Source organism: Perca fluviatilis, chromosome 2 (assembly GCF_010015445.1).
Source record: "Perca fluviatilis chromosome 2, GENO_Pfluv_1.0, whole genome shotgun sequence".
Classification (NCBI taxonomy): domain Eukaryota; kingdom Metazoa; phylum Chordata; class Actinopteri; order Perciformes; family Percidae; genus Perca; species Perca fluviatilis.
In genome coordinates, this window is record NC_053113.1 from 43,180,827 (window position 1) to 43,202,218 (window position 21,392).

At 40.7% G+C, this 21,392-nt stretch overlaps 1 protein-coding gene across 2 annotated transcripts in view; it reads left to right on the forward strand.

Moving 5' to 3' along the window:
- Nucleotides 1–213: 213 nt before the first annotated feature.
- LOC120574026 (Na(+)/H(+) exchange regulatory cofactor NHE-RF3-like) overlaps nt 214–21,392 on the forward strand; it is a 52,077-nt gene continuing 30,898 nt past the window's right edge. Inside the window, exons 1-4 of one of the 2 annotated variants that reach the window (XM_039824027.1) lie at nt 214–390; nt 15,866–15,893; nt 17,268–17,329; nt 17,438–17,649. In XM_039824027.1, coding sequence (XP_039679961.1) covers nt 375–390; nt 15,866–15,893; nt 17,268–17,329; nt 17,438–17,649 — 318 coding nt within the window. In that variant the 5' untranslated portion in view covers nt 214–374. The remainder of the gene's footprint in view (nt 391–15,865; nt 15,894–17,267; nt 17,330–17,437; nt 17,650–21,392) is intronic. The other variant, XM_039824018.1, reaches the window with a different exon arrangement.

The window sequence follows — 21,392 nt, forward strand, 5'->3', positions numbered from 1 at the left end:
TACACTATGTTGTTTCAGACTGTTGGAGTTAATGAAAAAGTAAATTTTCGAAATAAAGTAGTGGGAACGCGAGACCCCCCTGCCGTTCACATGTTCACCCAACCGGAAGTCACATGGTTTAATTTCTCATGCGATGACAGCTGACCAATGTACCGACATTATAAGCTAAATTGTAACAGTGTTTTCTCTTCCACCATAATGTGTCACTTTCAGCACACAGCTTTCCTCTACCGAGTGGTAGTCAATGTTTAACCTAGATGACTGTGGAGAAAGGAGTCGCTATCCCACCTGCTGAAGGAGGCTTTTATTGTCTGTGTGTGCTGTGAACCACAGCGTCTCAGTCTGAGCATGAACACACACACCCTCAGGACTCCATGAGGTCCTCCACAGGTAGGCTCTTTCTCTTTCTCCTTTACAAATTTATGATTTGACTAATACAATCCATGCCACTCGGTCTTGACATAACTCACTTGTGGAGAAGTCTTCATGGCTCTGGTGGTAACTATTACTTGTGTGCTATATTTGAAAGTAAAATCTTTGTGCATGCTTGTTCTTATGATGTTTTAGGAACTGTTTGGTCTGTTGTCTGAAATCTGGTGCTACACTACACCACTTCTTTTGATCTTACCCCACACAGTGACTCCAATTGTTTTCCTCCTAGTTAAACATTGCCCATCCAAAGTCCTTGTCTGGATACATTTTTACAACACTGAAGCTTTTACAATTCCTAGAGACCTCTGGAGAGAAGAAACCACTGAGAGCTGATTATTTTTCTTTTTGTCAACACACATTCCATGTACACTGTCCTGCTGCCACAAATACTCACTAAAGCATTGAATGTAGATTAATCAGTCACTTAAAATAGTTCCCAACAAGTCTTTTAAAGAAAACTATTTGTTTTTAAAGATTTTTGTCTTCGAAAGGAACCAATGGACTTGGAGCTGAGAGCCACAGACAGGAAGTCAGAAAGTATTGAGAGACAGACTAACACATTGTTGGTTTGGGTCTGCACATGATCTATGTTGACAGGCTTTTACTACAAATTTGAGGAACTTGTACTCTTCTTGAATATTCTTTTTCATGCTACTTAAACTAGTAATTCACTACTGTTACTACTACAGTAGTGTTACTACTACAGTCACTTACTGGTTATATACCAATCAGAGTGCAACAGTTGACACAAAGGAGGGGTGATTAAACAGTCAATCTTAGGCCTAAACAAATGTTTTTGTTTTACTACACTACGTTCAGAGGGAAATATATTAAAGGGGTGATAGAATGATTATATAGGGTATTTCACACTGTTCCTTATGGTCTCCTAATGGGGTATGTAACATTGGTTGGGCTGAAAATGGCCTGGTTGATATTTTACTGGCCCTTATGCATCCCTGTGTTTTGGCCCTATTTGTAACAAGAGCTTTTCTTCCAAATATGGTATGGTCATGAATATTTAGATGAGCTGCGCGCTGATTGGTTGAGCGACTTGCCATACGCAGACATTAGAGACGCGCGCTGATTGGTTGAGCGAATCCCCAATACACATACATTAGAGAAGCGACAGAATCTCATATTCCAGACACTGCAATGTTCCATTACCAAATTCACTTCTGAGACTTTTTTAAGCGAGAAATCAACTATATAAAGCTCAAATATGGGCCGTTTTACAAAAATGTATGGCTAATTGCAAATTTGGTAAGACGTGTCGGACTTTAGGAGCTCCACACAGTCTGACGAGAAAGCGACAGCCTGCTGGGCTCCATACCCAGGGCAAAGTCACCCTTTGTGGATACTGCATACGGGGCTCCGCGGCCCAGCTGCCGGCATAACTATATCTATAAATAATACATTTACGGTTTTGACCCAATGTCCCAATGTCTTATAAAGCTAACCGTTGTGTCCGATTTGATTTTAAGCCATTTTTATGAACGGGGCGCGTCTTTGTAGGACAAGCAGCTGCTTGCTATATGTCCCATTCATTACAATGGGGAAATACCGCAGCCAGCTAGCTACACTTCGCCATAACTGAATTATATTTACTGTTTGAATTTCGTCCACGCCACTTATACAACACATTCCCCAATGTCTTATAAAGCTAACCGTTGTGTCCGATTTGATTTTAAAGCATTTTTATGAACGGGGCGTCTTTGTAGGACGAGCAGCTGCTTGCTATATGTCCCATTCATTACAATGGGGAAATACCGCAGCTAGCTAGCTACATTGCGTCATAACTTAAATTATATTTACAGTTTGAATTTCGTCACGCCACTTATACAACATCATTCCCCAATGTCTTATAAAGCTAACCGTTGTGTCCGATTTGATTTTAAGGCATTTTTATGAACGCGAGGCGTCTTTGTAGGACAAGCAGCTGCTTGCTATATGTCCCATTCATTACAATGGGGAAATACCGCAGCTAGCTAGCTACACTTTCGCCATAACTAAATTATATTTACAGTTTGAATTTCATCACGCCACTTATACAACTCATTCCCCAATGTCTTATAAAGCTAACCGTTGTGTCCGATTTGATTTTAAGGCATTTTTATGAACGCAAGGCGTCTTTGTAGGACGAACAGCTGCTTGCTATATGTCCCATTCATAACAATAGGGAAATACCGCAGCTTGCTCACTTTCGCATAACTAAAGTATATTTACAGTTTGAATTTCGTCACGGCATGAATATTACAGGTTCCTCAAGGTCTTACAAAGCTTAGCTAACACTTGTCCGATTTCGGATTTCAATTGAATGTATTTTTGTGAGTGTCAGAGTTAGGAGGAGGCTAGCTAGCTCTCATTGATGGACTCCATCTCACCGCGGCTCTATCAATGAGACTCGCGGACAAGAGGCGTTTATTTTCCCGATTGTTTGTTTAAATAACTCAACACACATACCCATTATAAGATTAACTGTAACCTGCGGGCTGCGGTAAAAGATTGCGGGCGTAACAAGCTCGCTGACACTGCGGTCAGGGCGGCGATGTAGCAACCCAGGCAGCACCAACACCGGCACTAAACTCCGACACACAGTCGGAGAAAATTTGCAATTAGCCATCCATTTTCGTAAAGCGGCCCATATTCGAGCTTTATATGGTTGATTTCTCGCATAAAAAAGTTTCAGAAGTGAATTTTGTAATGGAATAGCAGAGATCTGCGTGACCTAGCTAGATTCAGAAAACTACCTGATCTCAGGTCAGTTGTGTAGCCTATGTAAATGTTGGGGCGTGACTGTTCTCTTAAGGTTCCGGATTTTGAGATGCTTGCGCAAGCAACTCAGCTTTGTTGGGATTCGCCCGTTTTCAGAGGCAGTTTCAAAATATGAGATTTTCATAGTAAAGGGGTGTCAGTGGGATTTTGAGCTTCTATGTATGTCCTATTTACCCACCAAACTGTCGTTATTCAACTATGACAGGGTAAAATCGGTTTTGCATTCTATCACCCCTTTAATATCAACAAAATTATCTTGCTTTGAATATATCTTTTACAGTGTATCCCAAGTCAAAATTATTATCATTTGGGATTTTTATTATTTTTATGTGCTTAGTAAAACTTAATGATAGATAGAAAAAATAATTATAGAAAATAGGAAAATTGAAAGTTCCTTTGATTGATCTTTTTATTTTTTTATTATTATTATTATTATTATTTTTATTGTTTTAGAGAAGACAATGCACAGTATACAGTGCAATATTACAATGTCAATTATAACAAGACATCTTTCTATTAACCCCATCCCACCCACAACAAACCCTAATGCCGAGGAAAAGAGGATAGGAAGAAACTAATAAAAACAAAAGGAAAATAAAAATAAATAAATAAAAATAAAAAATAATAATAATAATAACTAGAACAAGCAGTTATGACGGGGCCCAGGCCTCCGATGCCAGTCGCCTTCGACGCCCCGGGGAGCTGCGCCAGTCGCCCCCGATGACCCAGGAAGCTGCGCCAATGTAGGACCTGAAGCATTATGTGGGGGTGGGCAAACGTTGGTGAATATCGAGAGGTTTGATGCACAAGGTCTGCGGTACTCTGCCGTTGCAAATGTAGTGGTTAACAGTTCATCTCCATGCATATACAGACTACCTTTAACAATTCTCTACTATAAACAAACTTCTTAACCCCCCTGACCACAGGGGACAGCAGAGAGAAATGAGAGAGTGACTGAGCGGGTGGGGGGGGGTAGGCAGGTGTGGTGGTTGAAAGAGCAGGGGAGGTGGTCAGGTTGTTGTAAATGGTGTCATAGGAGCCGATTGATGTTTTCCTCCGTGGGTGCTCACAGGCGCACGTCGTTTAAAAAAAAAAAAGTAGTCAAAAGTTGTTTGCATTTCAAAACCTCAGGAAATGGACAGCGGCCGAAACGAACACACGCGCCTATTAACTCGATAATAAAGACGTAAAGTAGGCTTTCAACTCAGGACAGCGCCACTTCTCACAAATACAGATAGGATTGGAGATGAGAAGTTTAACTGACATGTAACTGCGATCAGTTTCATGAGAAATTAAGAATCAATGCCACCGACATAACCAATCACACTATGACAGACTCTCCACTTAGCACCAACTGCAATGTTTAATTGCACGGTATCAGCGCCTATGAATGGTGTTGATTTTGGATTGTAAAAGTGGGAGAAAATAGTTACATTTGTCCACTGTCAAGGTTGTAGAAACTTTGTCAGGTGTGTTAAGAAGTCTGTTTATTGTAGAACACCAGGGGAGCACGTGAAAGTGAAAACCAAAACGTAACGCTAGGAGATAAACATCAGTAAATATTGAGAAGTGTGAGCTGCAAGGTCTGTGATACATTCCCATTGCAAATATCCCATTAACATTGATTAACAGGGCAAAACTCTTATACGTTGATTATAGCGCCCACTAATGGCCGATCTTTGCCAAATTTGGTACAAATCCTCAGAGCGGCATGCCGAACGAGCAACACATCTACAGTTCTATATATTTGGAGTCATCCAAAAAAAACATCAGCAGAAAGGGGCAACTGTTAGCTTTTAGCTCCAAAAGACCCTAAGTTTCGACTATATATAATTATTAAGTTATAAAGTTATGAATCAGAAGTGCCGTTTGGCATGCTCGACCTCAGAATTGGTTAAAAGGCCCAAACTGGTATATGTTGACTATAGCGCCCCCTAATGGCCGATCTTTGCCAAATTTGGTACAGAGCCTCATAGCTTCATGCCGAACGAGCATCACAAGTTTTGTGTTGATTGTTTTTACTGTGGCAGAGATATTGCAATTGCAAATTTCCCATTTAAATGCATTGAGTTATTGGCCGAAACAAATAAACGTTGCTTATAGCGCCCCCTAAAGGCCCATCTTCGCCAAATTTGGTACCAAGCATCGCAGTGGGATGGTAAACAAGGATCTCAAGTTATTTGCTGATAACATTTAATTTGGCCGAGATATGATATATGTGTTTGGTAGCTAGCTAGGAAAAGTTGTTTGGTGGTTTTGCGCATTGCGCGATATTGCGAAAAAACTTTTAAGGGGAAATTGTCATGGCCTATATCAGGTAATTCAGCTTGATTCATGGAATACGTCAATGTAAGAATTTCTAATGTGCGATGTGTAATGTGGGAGTTAAAGACAAAAAAACATTATAGCGCCACCTAGTGGTCCACATGTGTAATTTTTGGTAGGTGTGGTCCATGGCCTATTGTCCATCTACCTTGTAATAGTAAAATATTGTGAACATAATTTATTAGTGACTACTGCAGCCTTAGGAGAAGAATACAATAGTCGACCCAGGAAACAAATTTTGGACCAAACCCAAACCTACCCAGCACGGAAAAGAGATAGCCCCATTCAACCCTGTCGAAAGCTTTCTCTGCGTAAAGGGACACCACCACTTCTGGTGTGACCCCAGACGGCGGAGAATGCACTACATTCAAGAGTCTGCGGATGTTGACGAATGAATGACGCCCTCTCATAAAACCTGTCTGATCAACTGAAATTAAATCTGATATGACAGAGTTTATTCTAGTGGCCAAAACTTTTGAGATAATCTTAACATCTGCATTCAACAAAGAAATTGGCCTGTAAGACCTGCAGTCCATCGCATCTTTGCCTGGCTTCAGTAAAACTGTGATAAGAGCCTCTGTGAGGCTCCGTGGGAGGGAAGACTGTTCAAGAGAGTGGTTAAACATGTTGAGAAGTAGAGGTGTCAGCTGTGAAGAAAACTTTTTGAAAAACTCAATTGGTTAGCCGTCCGGCCCAGGGGCTTTTCCGCTCTGCATATCTCTAATTGAGTTCTAGAGGCCTTTCCAGGCTTTCACTTTGGTCTTGTGTAATTGTTGGAATATTCAGGTTTTCTAAAAATTATGTCATATGAGAGGTATCATGAGGAAATTCCGATGAGTATAAGTCTGAGTAATATTTTTTGAAAGTGCAGTTGATTTCTTGGGGGTCTATTGTCACTTCCTGATGCCCTTTCCTGATAATAGGTATAAGTCTGGATGCAGATTTACCCTTCAGCTGGTGGGCGAGAAGACGCCCTGCCTTCTCTCCATGTTCATAGAAAAATGTGCGCGACCGCAAAAGATTTCGTTCACTCTTTTCTGTAGACAATAAATCATATTGCGCTTTAAGGTTCAATTTTTCTTTGTATAGCTCGGGCGTTGGGGTCCTTGAGTACTGATGATCAATTTTCAAGATGGAGTCAATTAGTTTTTCCTGTGTTTGCCTTCTTTCTTTATTGCGTGATGCTGAAAATTATATTATTTGTCCCCTTAGTACAACTTTTAATTTTCCCACAATATGGATGGTGATATAGAGTCCATCTGATTAAATAAAAGGAAATCATCGATTGCTTTTGATACGTACTGACAAAAGGTTGTATCCGAAAGTAATGCCGTGTTCAGCCTCCAAGAAGACCTTGCTTTCATTTGATCCTAATATTAAGGCTCTTTCACGATTTTGAAATAGTAGCCTGGGCTACTCACACGTAGCAACACGACGGTCATAAAACTCCTGGGCCTCCTCCGGAGAAGAAAAGATGAACGTTTGGTTGTCAAAATGAACTCGAAGGCGTGCCGGATACAGCAAGCTGAACCGTACGTTCTTCTCATACAGCCGCTGTTTGACGTCCAATAAAACGTTTCGCAGGTCCATCCCCGCAAGATTCCTGAATTAGTTTGGATCCCTTAAACTGCACATCATGCGTCCATGCCCACCGCATTACCTTTTCCTTCTCCTGGAACCGGTGGAAGCAGATCACCAAGGGACGGGGGGGCCAACCCTCCTGAGGCTTTTGGCCGAGAGAGTGAGTGCCCGCTCCAGGTCGGAGGGCTTTTCAAAGACGCCTTCACCCATCACTTCCATAAGCATTTCAGACACAAACTTTACAGTAGTCTGGCCTTTCTCGCTGTCTTCTGGGACGTTCAATATTCTGAGGTTAGCCCTTCGAGAGCGCTTTTCCATGTCTTCTACCCAGTCAAGTAGAGTGGCGGTTTGCTCTTCCAACTGTTTGATCTTTCTCTCAGCCATGTGTAGCACAGCAAAATTGTCTCCAGCCAGAGACTCGGTTGCGTTTAACCGCGCCTGGAAACTAGTAACAGTTTCTGTAAGTGTATTCACGGAGGATTGTAGCGAAGCAATCGATTCCTGAATAAGAGCAGAAATGTCCTCTTTGAGTGAAGAACGTTGTTTATCCAGCTTGGCTACAAGTTGGCTCATGGAAACCCCTTCGGTGCTTGAAGTCGTTTCAGAGCTAGCCGCAGCCATGCTAGCGACTCTGCTAGCCACGCTAGTAAGGGTTGTCGGTTGAGTTGTTGATGGCTTGTTCTTGCTCATTTCGCAAGTGGTGTCTCTTCCCGACGTGTTAATGACTTTTGTAACATGAGTCTAATACTAGCAGTCAGAATGCCTTAAGTAGCGTTTTTAAAGGTCAATATTGAAAAGTTAAGCAGGGAGCTCTCCTAACTCACGTCCTATCTCCGCATGGCCCAAACCAGAAGTCCCCTTTGATTGATCTTAAGTGATACACAGATCTACTTAGTATTTCATATATGTAAATAAATAAATGTATATATACTGTATGGTACATTCATTGTGAACATACATAGTGACAATTCACTTAACCTTTAGGACTATGGGACTAAACTAGATTAATTAGACTAGTCTAATTTTACTATATATTTTTTCGAATTAAATTGAAAATTTAAAGGTCCCGTGACATGGTGCTCTTTGGATGCTTTTATATAGACCTTAGTGGTCCCCTAATACTGTATCTGAAGTCTCTTTCCCGAAATTCAGCTTTGGTGCAGAACTACAGCCACTAGAGCCAGTCCTACAATGAACTTTCCTTAGTATGTGCCATTTGAAATTTTCATGCCATGGGACCTTTAAATAAAAAAATAGAAGATTCAGAGACAATGCATGGATTTCATGGATTGTGTTATGTTTTGCTTTACATATATATGTCTTGATAGAAGCAATTAGACAATATAAAAAATTAAAAATAAACAGGCAGTGAAGTAGAGTGTGTAAGAAGATGCTCCTCTCCTCTGCTCTCCCTGTATCTTATCTTGATTTTTGTTTGAGCTATTTGGTGAAATGCCGCCAATGAGGATGAGTGTAAGTTAGAAACAGACCAAGACAATACTGTTTGAGTGGCCTTCAACTGTCCGATAAGAGTCAGACTGACCTCAGACAGCCTGCCAGGGGCGGATCTACAGGGGGGGAAGGGGGGGCAGGTGCCCCCCCACTCTACAGCCTTGCCCCCCCAGCTGCCCCCCTAACTTTGGTGATCCAAAAACTGTACTTGTAAAAACAAACCGCCACTATGTCCACAAGCTTCTCAAAACATTAAACTAAACAATACATTTACCAAAAGTGAACAATTTAATTTTTTATTTTAAATGTAATCTTAATCATTAATAGTATTAATAATCTTAATACTTAGCTACGTCCCTGATTCAAACGTGCAGATTGGTGTTCGCTCAGTCTGGCTCACACAGAGTGAGTCAGCTGCGGTGCGGTGGCCCTGCAACCCGGCTGGAGAGACTGAGCTGCCCCCCCGAGCCTCTGAAGTGAGTTTCCCCAGGTATAGTTTAAACACACGTTTAACTTAAAGTTACATTTGTAATGAATGTATTTGTATGCTAAAGACGATTCAGCATCAGCAAAAACAGCGAGTCTATTACTTTAGCCAAATCGCTCCCTCGTGATTTGAGCAGTCTGCCCTTTGATTAGCCTAATTTTTTTATATAAAATATAAAATCTTGTTTGTATCAATAACATTTACTGATGGTCGCCGTTACGCCAACGTTACGTTACAACACACAATACAGTGTCCGTTAGGAGATCATCATTTTTATTTGATTAGCTAAGCAGTCCTATAAAATCCACCTACTCTCACATATCACAGCAATAAGGCTGCACAAATGAAACCAGGTTACAACTGAGGAAATAACAAATACAATAGTAGTCTAAACATAACTAGTGTGTGCATGTGATAAATCTTTCTGATTTTATATTTGTTATAGGCTACTTATTAGCTACATGGCCCTACAGTGTAATGTAATACAAGGATAACCAGAGGTTTTCACATATTGACTTTTGCAGGCCAGAGTAGCTGAAGAAAGTAGCTGGAGCCTAAACATGAAAAGGAAGGCTGGGGATATTGCCAGCTTTTTTGCTAAGAAAATTCAAAGAAGTACACAAGAGGAAGAGCGTGAGGGAAATGAAGGAGAAGGTAGTAAACTGGAGAGACCATGGAGGGTCAGAGCAGGAGAAGACCACAGAAGGAGAAGAGGAAAGAAGTGATGGAGAAGATGAAATAAGTGAAGGAGATGAGGAAATAAGTGAAGGAGATGAGGAAAAAGAAGAATCAGTGAGGGATGAAGAGGAGGCTGCAGATTCAGAGAGAGGGACAGAGGCAGGGAGTGATCAGGAGAAGGCAGATGAAGATGACAGGGAGGAAGAGGCCTCTAGTTACCCCTGGACCATATGGTATGTTTTTATTCTTCTTCCATATAAATTGCCGTACAGTAGTATAATATGCAATGTCACTTATATGCATTGGCTATGTCCATTTCAAACTCTAGCAGCAAGATAATGAGGGGTATACAAGCTTTAAACCCATCAAACAATGACTTATTAAAGGAAGAATTGGTTTTGTTAGTGGCTGAGGAATATGGCTCTGAAAAATATTAAAAGTTATGAAAGTATTTTTGTGTTTGTTTGGTTAAAGCCATTCACATATAGGGATTCCCACGTACCATATACCCATGCCACCCTGCCGAGACCTCTTGCCCCCCTTTGCCAGTCTGTAAGTGGTGGTCCCGGGCCTTGTAAATGAGACTGACTGCAGTCGGGAAGAAACTTGTGACCAACCAACCTAATGTGACACAAACACCCTACTAGCTATTGTGACATATGTGAAACAACCTTTACTAATGAAGTGGAGGCTGAGGAAGAGCGGGCAGCACCACTTTCCCCTTATTCACTTGCTCACGTTGCTAACATTATTAGCTGACACAACATGGCTAATAGTGCTGACATCTGAACCAACCTGAGCATCAAAAAGTCATAAAACGTTACGACAGGGTTAGCTAGATGAAAATCTTACGGCCTACAACTAGTAAAGATAAAAGCAAGTACAGTTGACTCAGGCAGCTAACATTTAGTGAGTTACTTTTGCATTTTTTTCTTGTAATTCTTGATGTTGAAATTATAACGCTCAGTTAGGGGGATCATCCCCTGTACATATGGAATATGAAACGGTGGAGAGATACGATATCGATACGATAGAGAACCTCTTCTGTTTGTGCTTTGAATTAAGCCCTTTGTAAAATGAATAATGAAATGTTTTCTGTCCTAAGAAGTCATTGAGTAACCTTTCATTTTAAATGAACTACTTTGAGTGTGACTTTGGGCTGCTCAGCCTGGGCCCTATTAAAAAAAACTAGGTCGAAACCTAGTCGTGTATGTGGTTGGACCATGTCATGTGTGATAAATGATTGCCAAAAAGATTATTTAAAGGGGTGATAGAATGATTATATAGGGTATTTTACACTGTTCCTTAAGGTCTCCTAATGGGGTATTTAACATTGGTTGGGCTGAAAACTGCCCGAATGCTATTTTATTAGGCCCTTAACTACCCCGTGAATATGGCTCTATTTGGAACAAGAGCTTTTCTTCCAAATATGGTATGCTCATTAATATTCAGAATGAGCTACGTGCTGATTGGTTTGAGCAAACTACATAGAAACACATGGGAGACTCGACAGCAGGGCTCACTGCAAAGTTATACATTGTTTGTCGGGCTATTACGTTATTAAAATTCACTTCTGAGACTTTTTTAGGCGAGAAATCAACTATATAAAGCTCAAATATGGGACGCGTTATGCGAAAATTGATGGCTTATTGCAAATTTGGTAAGACTGTGTGTCGGAGTTCAGCTGCCGGTGCTGCCTGTGTTGCTGCCTCACTGCCCGGCCTGCCTTCCTCCACAGATCCCGGTCTGCAGCTCCCCTCTTCCTGCTAGCTAAATGGCCCGTGTGTGAGAGTGATAGCGCGGTCAGCGAGCTTGTTACACCAGCAATCTCTTACAACAGTTCCAGTTAATCTAGGCTGGCTGTCAGCTGCCGGCATAACTAGAGTAGCTATATTTACAGTTTGAATTTTTTCACGCCACTTATACAACATATCTCTAAAGGTCTTAAAGCTAACAACGGTGTCCGATTTCAAGTTAATGAATTTTTGTGAAGATTAGGGGTTTCGTTATCTATGACTGTCCCTTCATGCTAGCTATGTGTAGCTACAAATAACGGATAGTTAGCTTCATTTTCGGCATAAATAAAGTATATTTACAGTTTGAATTTCATCACGCCACTTACACAACATCTCCCTAAATGTCTTATAAAGCTAACAACGGTGTCCGATTTCAAGTTAATGACTTTTTGTGAACAGTGGGGGTTTCAGTATTAGCTAGGACTGTCCCTTCAATCCTAGCTATGTGTAGCTAGCTACAAATCACGGATAGTTAGCTTCATTTTCAGCGTAATTTGTTTATATTTACAGTTTGAATTTCGCTCCCACCTCTACAACATCTCCCTAAATGTCTTATAAAGCTAACAACGGTGTCCGATTTCAAGTTAATGAATTTTTGTGAACAGTGGGGGTTTCGTTAGCTATGACTGTCCCTTCAATCCTAGCTATGTGTAGCTAGCTACAAATCACGGATAGTTAGCTTCATTTTCAGCGTAATGTGTTTATATTTATAGTTTGAATTTCGTCACGCCACTTACACAACATCTCCTTAAATGTCTTATAAAGCTAACAACGGTGTCTGATTTCAAATTAATGAATTTTTGTGAACAGTGGGGGTTTCGTTAGCTATGACTGTCCCTTCAATCCTAGCTATGTGTAGCTAGCTAGCTACAAATCACGGATAGTTAGCATCATTTTCCGCAAAATTTGTGTATATTTACAGTTTGAATTCTACGCCACCTTATACAACATCTCCCTAAAGGTCTTATAAAGCTAACAGCGTGTTCCGATTTCAAGTTAATGAATATTTGTGAATTTCAGAGGAATTCTAAGAGGAGCTAGCTCTCATTGATAGAGCTACATCCAGCCGCAGGCTCTATCAATGAGACTCAGGGACAAGCGGCGTTTATTTCCCCAATCGTTTGTTTAAATAACTCAACACATTATAATTACACACATTAAAAGATTAACTGAAACCTGTGGTAACAGATTGCTGGCGTAACAAGCTTGCTGACCGTGCTCTCACTCACACACACCGGGCATTTAGCTAGCAGGAAGAGGGGAGCTGCAGGTCCTGGAGCTCTGTCAGAGCACCGGCGTTTAGTAGTCCATTATCCAAAAACCGGTGACTTTGCGCGGGTATGGAGTGCTGTGGGCTGCCAGTCGTGACGGAGCTCCAAGTTCCTCAGAGCAGGCCGGGGTGTGTGAAGGAAGGCAGGTCGGGCGGCGAGGCAACAACACAGGCAGCACCGGCGCTGAATTCCGACACACAGTCGGACAAAATTTGCAATTAGCCATCCATTTTCATAAAGTGGCCCATATTTGAGCCTTACATAGTTGATTTCTCGCATAAAAAAGTTTCAGAAGTGAATTTTGTAATGGAATAGCAGAGATCTGCGCGACCTAGATTCGGAAGACTACCTGATCTCAGGTCAGTTGTGTAGCCTATGTAAATGTAGGGGCGTGACCGTTCTCTTAATACACCCATGGGCTGACAAAGGTTCCGGTTTTTGGGAGGTTGACGTCAACTTCCAGCTTTGTTGGGATTCGCCCGTTTTCGGCGGCAGTTTCAAAATATGAGATTTTCATAGTAAAGGGGTGTCAATGGGACTTTGAGCTTCTATGTATGTCCTATTTACCCACCGAACTGTCGTTATTCAACTATGACAGGGTAAAATCGGTTTTGCATTCTATCACCCCTTTAAAAAAAAAGATTAAACTCAGAACAGGATTATAATTTATTTATTTTAATCTCTTAATGGAAACAAATCTAAAATGTAAATAAAACAAATAATATTCCATTGAATTCTGGTTAGAATGAAGAACACAGACATCAGTCAGTACCAGATGTGAATTTGAGTGAGCAAAGCAAGGCATTATGGAATTTTAGGACACAGAAGCTACAGTAGAGACTAAGGGTCCTATTTTAACGATCTGAAACGCAAGTATCAAACGCGGAAATGCAAGTAACTTTGTGGGCGGATCTCAGGCGCTGTTGCTATTATACTGGCGGGATAAATTACTCTTGCGCCTGACGCAAATCTAAAATGGGTTGGTCTGAAGTAGCTAGGAGTGGTTTGGGCGTAACGTGCAATAAACCAATCAGAGTGTCATCTCCGATCCCTTTAAGAGCAGGCGCGCTTGTTCCATGGCAGATTGCTATTATGACGGTGGATTTGCCTGGCGCACACCAGCGGGAGCTGTCCGGGATGCGGCAAAGTAATAAATGTCTGTCTTGATCGGGTGGCAATGTTGCTGTGGCCTCTCGGGCGCATCTCCTCAAGTCTGGAGAGACTATCCCGCCGGAGTGTCCAATCCCGCCGTAGTTCAACATCACGTCTCCTTAAGTCCTCTAATATTTCCTCATTTATGTCATCAACACATCCATGATTCATGAAAATGTTGTGTAAAACACAACAAGCCACAAAGAATGCTGCGACTTTTTGAGGACTGTACTGTAAAGTGCCTCCTGACCTATCCAAACACCTGAAGCGCATTTTCAGTAATATTTTTCCTTGTAATTATGTATGGTTTGCAAAAATGGGAACTGCTACGTCCGTGTAGATGAGAGAAGCAAAGTGTATGCGCATTGTGCACACGCTACATTATGGCCAAGCATGCGCCCCTAAAATAAAGAATAACATCTGAATAACGCGCCACTGATTTTAGACTAGGTTTTTCCTGGTCTGTGTGGCGGAATTGTTTTCTGAAACTGAAAAATAGCACCAGGTAACATTTGCGCTGGAACACGCCTCCTCTTTTCGCTGAACCGCCCCCGGGAGCGCAAATACATTCCCTAATTTACCAACGTGCATCTGAGAAGGGAAAAGTCTGCTGTGCGTCGGATGCAAAATAGGAATGATACATGCGTCCGTCCATCCTCCGAGTTAAAATGCTAATGTTATCATTAATTAGCTTGTTCTTGTTTCCTAACTGTTTTGTGAGTTATAGGAGCTCAGCTGGGAACTGGTGGTGTTTTTTGCCCCGAACTGCTCCTTCAAGGCACCTAACCCTAACCTTAACCACTGGTTAGGGCACTGGTTATGGTTAGGATTAACCCTAACCATAACCAGTGCCTCCCAAAGGTGCCTTCCAGGCAGCGCTACCTGGAAGGCATTGGGGGGCAAAAAACACCAATAAACCACCTGTACAGTGTTCTCCAAAGTGATGTTATGTAACCTTAAATCAGTTTCCACAATGACTTGTTCAAAACTGCTTTTCGGTAAAAGTTATGGATCTGATAATTAATCCGAGGTCACTAGAACATTCTGTCTTAGCGTGCAATAGATGCAGAATGAACAACAGTACAAGAATGACTGTTAACGCCCCATTAGGATGTAATGAGGACTGTCAGTGGTATTGATTTCCAAAGAGCAACAGCCAGTGGGGAAACACCGACACTCACTCACTCATTCACAGACTTTTGCGTTTATAGGCTTTGCATTGCTAACCTGACAAGCCAGATGGTTTGTTACACAGAACCTTTTGAAGAGCCGTCATTGGAAACTGTTTGGAAAAGGGAAGGCACTTTAAAAAAAATAAATAACTGGCAGGTGATTGAATGAACCATCTATCACATCCCCATTGTTGTTTTGTCACACACACCTAAACCATGCATGTAGCTGCCAGTCGCTTCTTACAGGACGCTGATTGGTTCGGTAAGATGCTGTTCGGGCACAAACACATAACTTGAAGGCGGGTTATATGGATTTTTGTCTGATATGTTATCCCACAATTCTCACGGGATCTTGTGATATCGCACTGCTGCGGTCAAGCCAAAAAGGAGCCCCAGTAGCAGCAGCTTCCTACAGTGTGAAGCAGTGCTGTTCTATACTTTTGGTCAGTGTTTGAAAGCCCACATCATTGTGTAATAATAAGTTTGTCTGTATAAGTTTGATTGCTTACCTCTGAGAGTAATTTAATTTGCCTCAACCAAGTGATTTCATCGGAGCTGTCCTTTATATTCAAGTTACAGCACTCCCTGATAGTTAATAAATAAAATACATTTTGGACAAAGGTATGGGGCTAAACACTGTTTGAGCTCACCTAAATGTGTCCTTGTGATGATGACAGAGCAATTTTACCGCTGTCTGTGGATACAGGAAGGTACAAGTATCTTATTGTGTCACTGTCACTTCCACAGGCTGCCAGGATGCAATGGAATTTCCACGGTAAGTACAGCTTTAGATACACTGTCTTAGTACTACTGTAATACCTCCTGATAAACAGAAATCTGCTGCTTATTAAAGGATCACAATTGTGTTTTAGACCATTCCCTACAAATTCAATATACCTTACAATATTGCCAGTTTATAAAAAAATATCAAAATTACAAAAAATATTTTCCCTCCCAATTCAATGGAGATAACTGAAATTATTGTGTGCTGCTCGCAGCATTGACACCTGACATGGACAAAATTCAACACCAACCTCTTTCCAGGAACAATTTGATCTCACAGACACACTGCCAACAGTTTTCATTGAACTGTATCCCTTTTGACAGTATGTTGTGTTCATTGCTATGCAGTGATGACATAATTTTGATAACACTGAGGCAGATAAAAGCTGAACTGTGAGCTTCTTATCTTCTGAATGCTTTCAGCAGCCACCACCACAAGGAAATTATATCCTCTATACAACGTGTTCATCTTACCAACCCTATAAGCAGAAGAATGTTGATATTCAACAATCCTGCAAAATTTCAGATTACGTTTAGTGGCAAGGTTTTTAATATTCCTTAAAGTGGCATTAAGATTTCAGTCCTGAATGTAGTATAATTTTTCTTCAAGTAAAAACAATTGAATTGAGCTGAGAGTTTAGTAGTCTATATCCTTGACGTTCCACTTCCAGGATTGCTCCAGTGCCGCAGGAAATTCCGTCAGATGCATGTCTTTTCACTGATGTCTGGTGAATTTACGAGGACTATGGTTAACTGCTGTTAAATGAAAATATTCAAGCTCACAGCTTTAAATTATGTTTATATATATATATATATATATATTGGGACTTACAACTATGGTCTACTATGAACTGTATAATATGAAAGATTGGGTTTATGACAAATTAACAATGGTTGGTATGCATTGCACTGAGCCTCAATGGTGCAATGGAGAATCATCCATGTAGTCATGCTGCTCAGTCATAGTAGTAAGCTGACACAGGTCTTACTGGTTTGTTTTGACCACATGACTTAGTTATAACCATTTGTATAAATGAGAGACACTATCAGGATACTCATGAATATATCAAACTGATGCATATTTATCACCAAGAAACATCAGAAACAAACCAGAAAGATGATCTAGTGAAATGAATGTAAACCACTGGGCCACTGCCTGTTTGTAGTGTCTAATAGAACAGCAGTCTTTGAAATGGTGAGCAGTGAGAATCGGCCTATTAGAATGAAATACAACTTTCAAAACACTAGTATGGTCCTTTAAAAAGTTATACAGTGTAGATTATTTTATTAAAATGAATTCTGTATGAAGTTCCCCTGCTGTGCTACACTGACATACTGACTCTGCATTTTTTTCTCCTTACATCAGTTTCACCTTCAATCCAAAGGAAGGGATAGATAATCCAGCTCTGGTCATCACTGATGATCCTGGTGATGTTTAATACACATGCCTTTACATACACAACCTTTCAAACCTCTCCTAAAATAATTTTCCAGTGTCCCCCTAGTGTTGATTATCTGTACTAACCATGTGTGCAGAGCCTGATCAGAGCCCCATGCCCAGACTGTGCCAACTGAAGCGTCTGGAGGGGCAGAGCTTTGGTTTCTACCTGCGCATGGACCAGCGCAGCCAAGGTTTTGAGATCAGAGATGTTGAGCCGTGGAGTCCTGCAGAGCACAGCGGCCTCAGAGACGGAGACCGAGTGCTGGAGGTCAACGAAGAATATGTGGACAACATAGACTTCTACAGGGTTAGAGTCTAGAATTTGGTAAACTAATGCAGTGCCATTTGGAATGGGCTTGGAATGATGATTGCTTGGCCTTCGGTATTGCTGCTTTCAGCTTTCTCATCCAAACAATTTAACTCTGGAAACTACTCTTCCTTGGGTCCTGAGCTATACATGCCATGACATAGTTGCATCTCCTTCTAGAGTACAATTCTAGAGTATACACGTCATTTGCTATCAGCTAGCTATTTGGGACCAGGCTATTTCCGGGAACAAATGTATTCATTTTAAAAGTTTAATCACTAACACTTGAAATGTTTGAGTTTGCTTCAATGTAACATCTTTATCTCTCTGGTCTCTCTTTCTTAGTGGGTGTGTGTGTGTGTGTGTGTGTTCTACTCCCACCCACACCCACAAACATTCTGACCCGTGGTGGAATGTAATGACAGTGCACTTACTCAAGTAAACACTTTTTAGGTACTTTACTTAAAGGTCCAATATGTAATACTGACAGCTAGTGTTTAAAATAGTTACTGCAGTACAAATTCAAAATACTGGAGAGAGTCGTCTTCCCCGCCCCCTCCTGCCCAGAATCGAAGTTCACATTGGTTGCCAGGCTGAGACTGCAGCATCCAACAATGTTAGACAGCGGAGTAGCTAACGTTAGATGCTGGCTATATTCATAAAAGCCCGTGCTCACGTGGAGCTCTGTACCCAACTGACAGCACACTTTTTCGGCTTAGAATTACAGTAGGAACCGCTAAAAACCCAACAACCTCGCCGTCCTCTCCACACACCAGGATAGGAACTGCTAAAAATAGCACTACCTTGCCGTCCTATTCTATACACACTTCATCGGCTTAGAATTACGGCAACAATTGCTGAACACACTGCAAACTCACGGTCCTCTCTTCCCGATTCAAAGCCTCCCTCTCTTGGCTTAAAATAACTCACCATTCAAAGCCTCCCTTCTCTTGGCTTAAAATAACTCACCATTGTAAACAGCTGTTTACTCCGGTAACGTTAGCAGTTAGCAGGGTTAGCATGGTATCGTTAGCCAGGACCAGTCGGGATCACTTTACTGGCTGTGTCTCAATTGTTTTTGCGAGTAACCAACTCGGTTACTCTAGCTATATAATTCAATGTGAGTACACAAATGTTTAAATTACATAAAATGCCCGTCCCTTGTAGCTGTGATAAATTAGCCCGAAGCTGATGCTTACCTGTTCAGGAGTAAATTAGCCAACTCTGCGTCCTTTTGGGGCTCTAAGCTGTCTCCATCTTTCAAATAGATCTCAAATATTTATCCGGGGTTTGTTACATCTCTGGTCACGGAACTGTTAGAAGCATGTCGTTTTTTTATGTCATGTATCTCCGTTGAGCCTGTTTGTTTGTGGCTGCTTTCATGCCTGTACTAACGTTACAGATGTAGTCTGCTGGGTTTACGTTTTTACAGGTATATCTGGCAACCCGGCCTGGCTGTCAAACTGGGCAGCTGATAACAACACACAGGCCAAAACATAAACATAAATTCCGTCACAGAACGTAAATTTAAAAAAGAAATACTGACATTAGCATTGTTGTCAGAAAAGATAGTATTTCAGCTTAACATGTTTCCTCAATATCTGATGAGGCATTGGTGTCATTTTTGGATTTATTACAGTACATATATTACATATTGGACCTTCAAGTATTTCTATTTTATGCTACTTCATACTACTACTGTACTATGTTAAAGCGCTTTGAGTAGTCGTTAAGACTAGAAAAGCGCTATATAAAAACACAGTCCAGTCCATTTACATCTCAGAAGAAATATTCTACTCTTTACTCCACTTTATTTGACAGGTCTAGTTACTTTGTAGATTCAGATTATTACTACAAAATATATTCAACTAACAAATTATGATGCATTATTAGTGGGAATGCTGTTCAACAGCATTCCAACTATTGTTATTCTGTTCGGCCATTTTTATTATTCCGTACGTTTTTTGGCTCTCCGTAACTTCTGTATACGTTCAGCTATTAAAACCATTCAACTTTTAAAATGTTCAGCCCTTTCAGCTAATGATGGGACTTCTTCAACTTTTTTTCTACTATTTATTCTTTTTAAAATATTAAGCTTTTTAACACTTTTTTTTAACATTGAAGTGAATGAGAGCATGCTTCAAATCCTTAAAATCTTCTTCCGCTCCCAAAATTTTCAGCTCCTTCATACTTTCACCTACAGACACCAAACAAACATATTCAGCTATCCGGCTACTACTTTTCAGTTTATCTTTTACAGTTTTTGTGAAAAAGCTGTTTAAGTTTAGTGATCATTTCAGGAATTTTAATTGATTAAACAGAGTGTGTATTACACTGGCAAGAGTGATGATGTCCCCAACTAGAGTGTGAAGCTTCGAAAAAATTATCTTTGTCCCTTCTCTATAAATTACTCTCACGCCCACAATATCTACTTGCCATACACAATTTATACATCAACACGTAGGTATTTTTGTCTAGTTTCAGCCAATGTGCTCAGTTATGTGATATGGCTTATACTTTTGGCTCGGCGAGCTTCCAAATGACAACAGTTCCAAATCTTCCTCCATTCGCTGCCATGTTAAAAATCCTCTACATTTCCCAGCAAAATGCAGAACTAACCACTTTTTTAAATCGCTGATATGCCCACATTTTTAAGTTTATCCATATACATTTTATACCGATACGTTCACAAAGGCCTTGTGGTGCGCAGGATGATGTCATTTGACTGATAGCAGTTATCATTTTGGCAGTCTGAGCCTTTATTTGAGAGCTTGCTGTCAGTATCTCTAATTAGCTGCAGTGTGCCATAGGTGACATATTAAGAGCAACTGCTCATTATTTAACTGATTACACAACAAAGAGATCTCATCACAGACTTCAAAGGATGTTTACAAACACGGTCACAGGTACTTAGTAGCCATGACAACCTTTTCACAGACAGTCAACTTGAATACTACAGTCTTGCTGTAGTATTCAACTAACTAGACTAACTATGAACATTAGTCTATATCCTTTGTGTTCTACTTCTGTCTGTCTGTCTGTCTCCCTCCTTATCTGTCTTTGTTTCCCTCCTCCTGCCTCCTTCTTCTTTTCAGGCAATATATCCACCTCTCAGCTCTTTTGGGTCATGCTTGTTTGTTCTACGCAATGGATATGGCTGATAATTTAAATTTTCAGCCTTTTTAGTCAATTTATTTGAACTTCCACTTTTGACAGTATTACATTTTAGCTTCCAGCTTTTATTGAAATGTTTTTCCACTGTTAGTTAATTAAGGTAATGCAGTTCAGCTTCCAACTGACACTTTTACTGACATTTTAATGTTTTTTAGATGCTATGGCGCATGCCTTTGGTGTGGGAGGCCTGGGTTCGAATCCCGCTACGATACATCAGTCAACGTGTCCCTGACCAAGATGTTATTTCACTTTTTCAACTATTCTCACTACTTCAACTTATTCTTACAGATTTAAGCTATTCATCCAGTTTAGCTTTAGCAATTCAGCTATTCATGTTTTATTTTGGCTCTCTGTAACTTCTGCATACGTTCAGCTATTAAAACCATTCAACTTTTAAAATGTTCAGCTCTAATGATAGGACTTCAACTTTGTTCTACTATTTATACTTTTTTAAATATTAAGACATTTTCAGGTAATTCATTTCAACTTTCATCTTTTGAAATCTTCATCAAATCATCTTTTGATCTCATCTCTTTCCTCTCTTTCCTCTCCTTCCTCTCTTCTCTTTC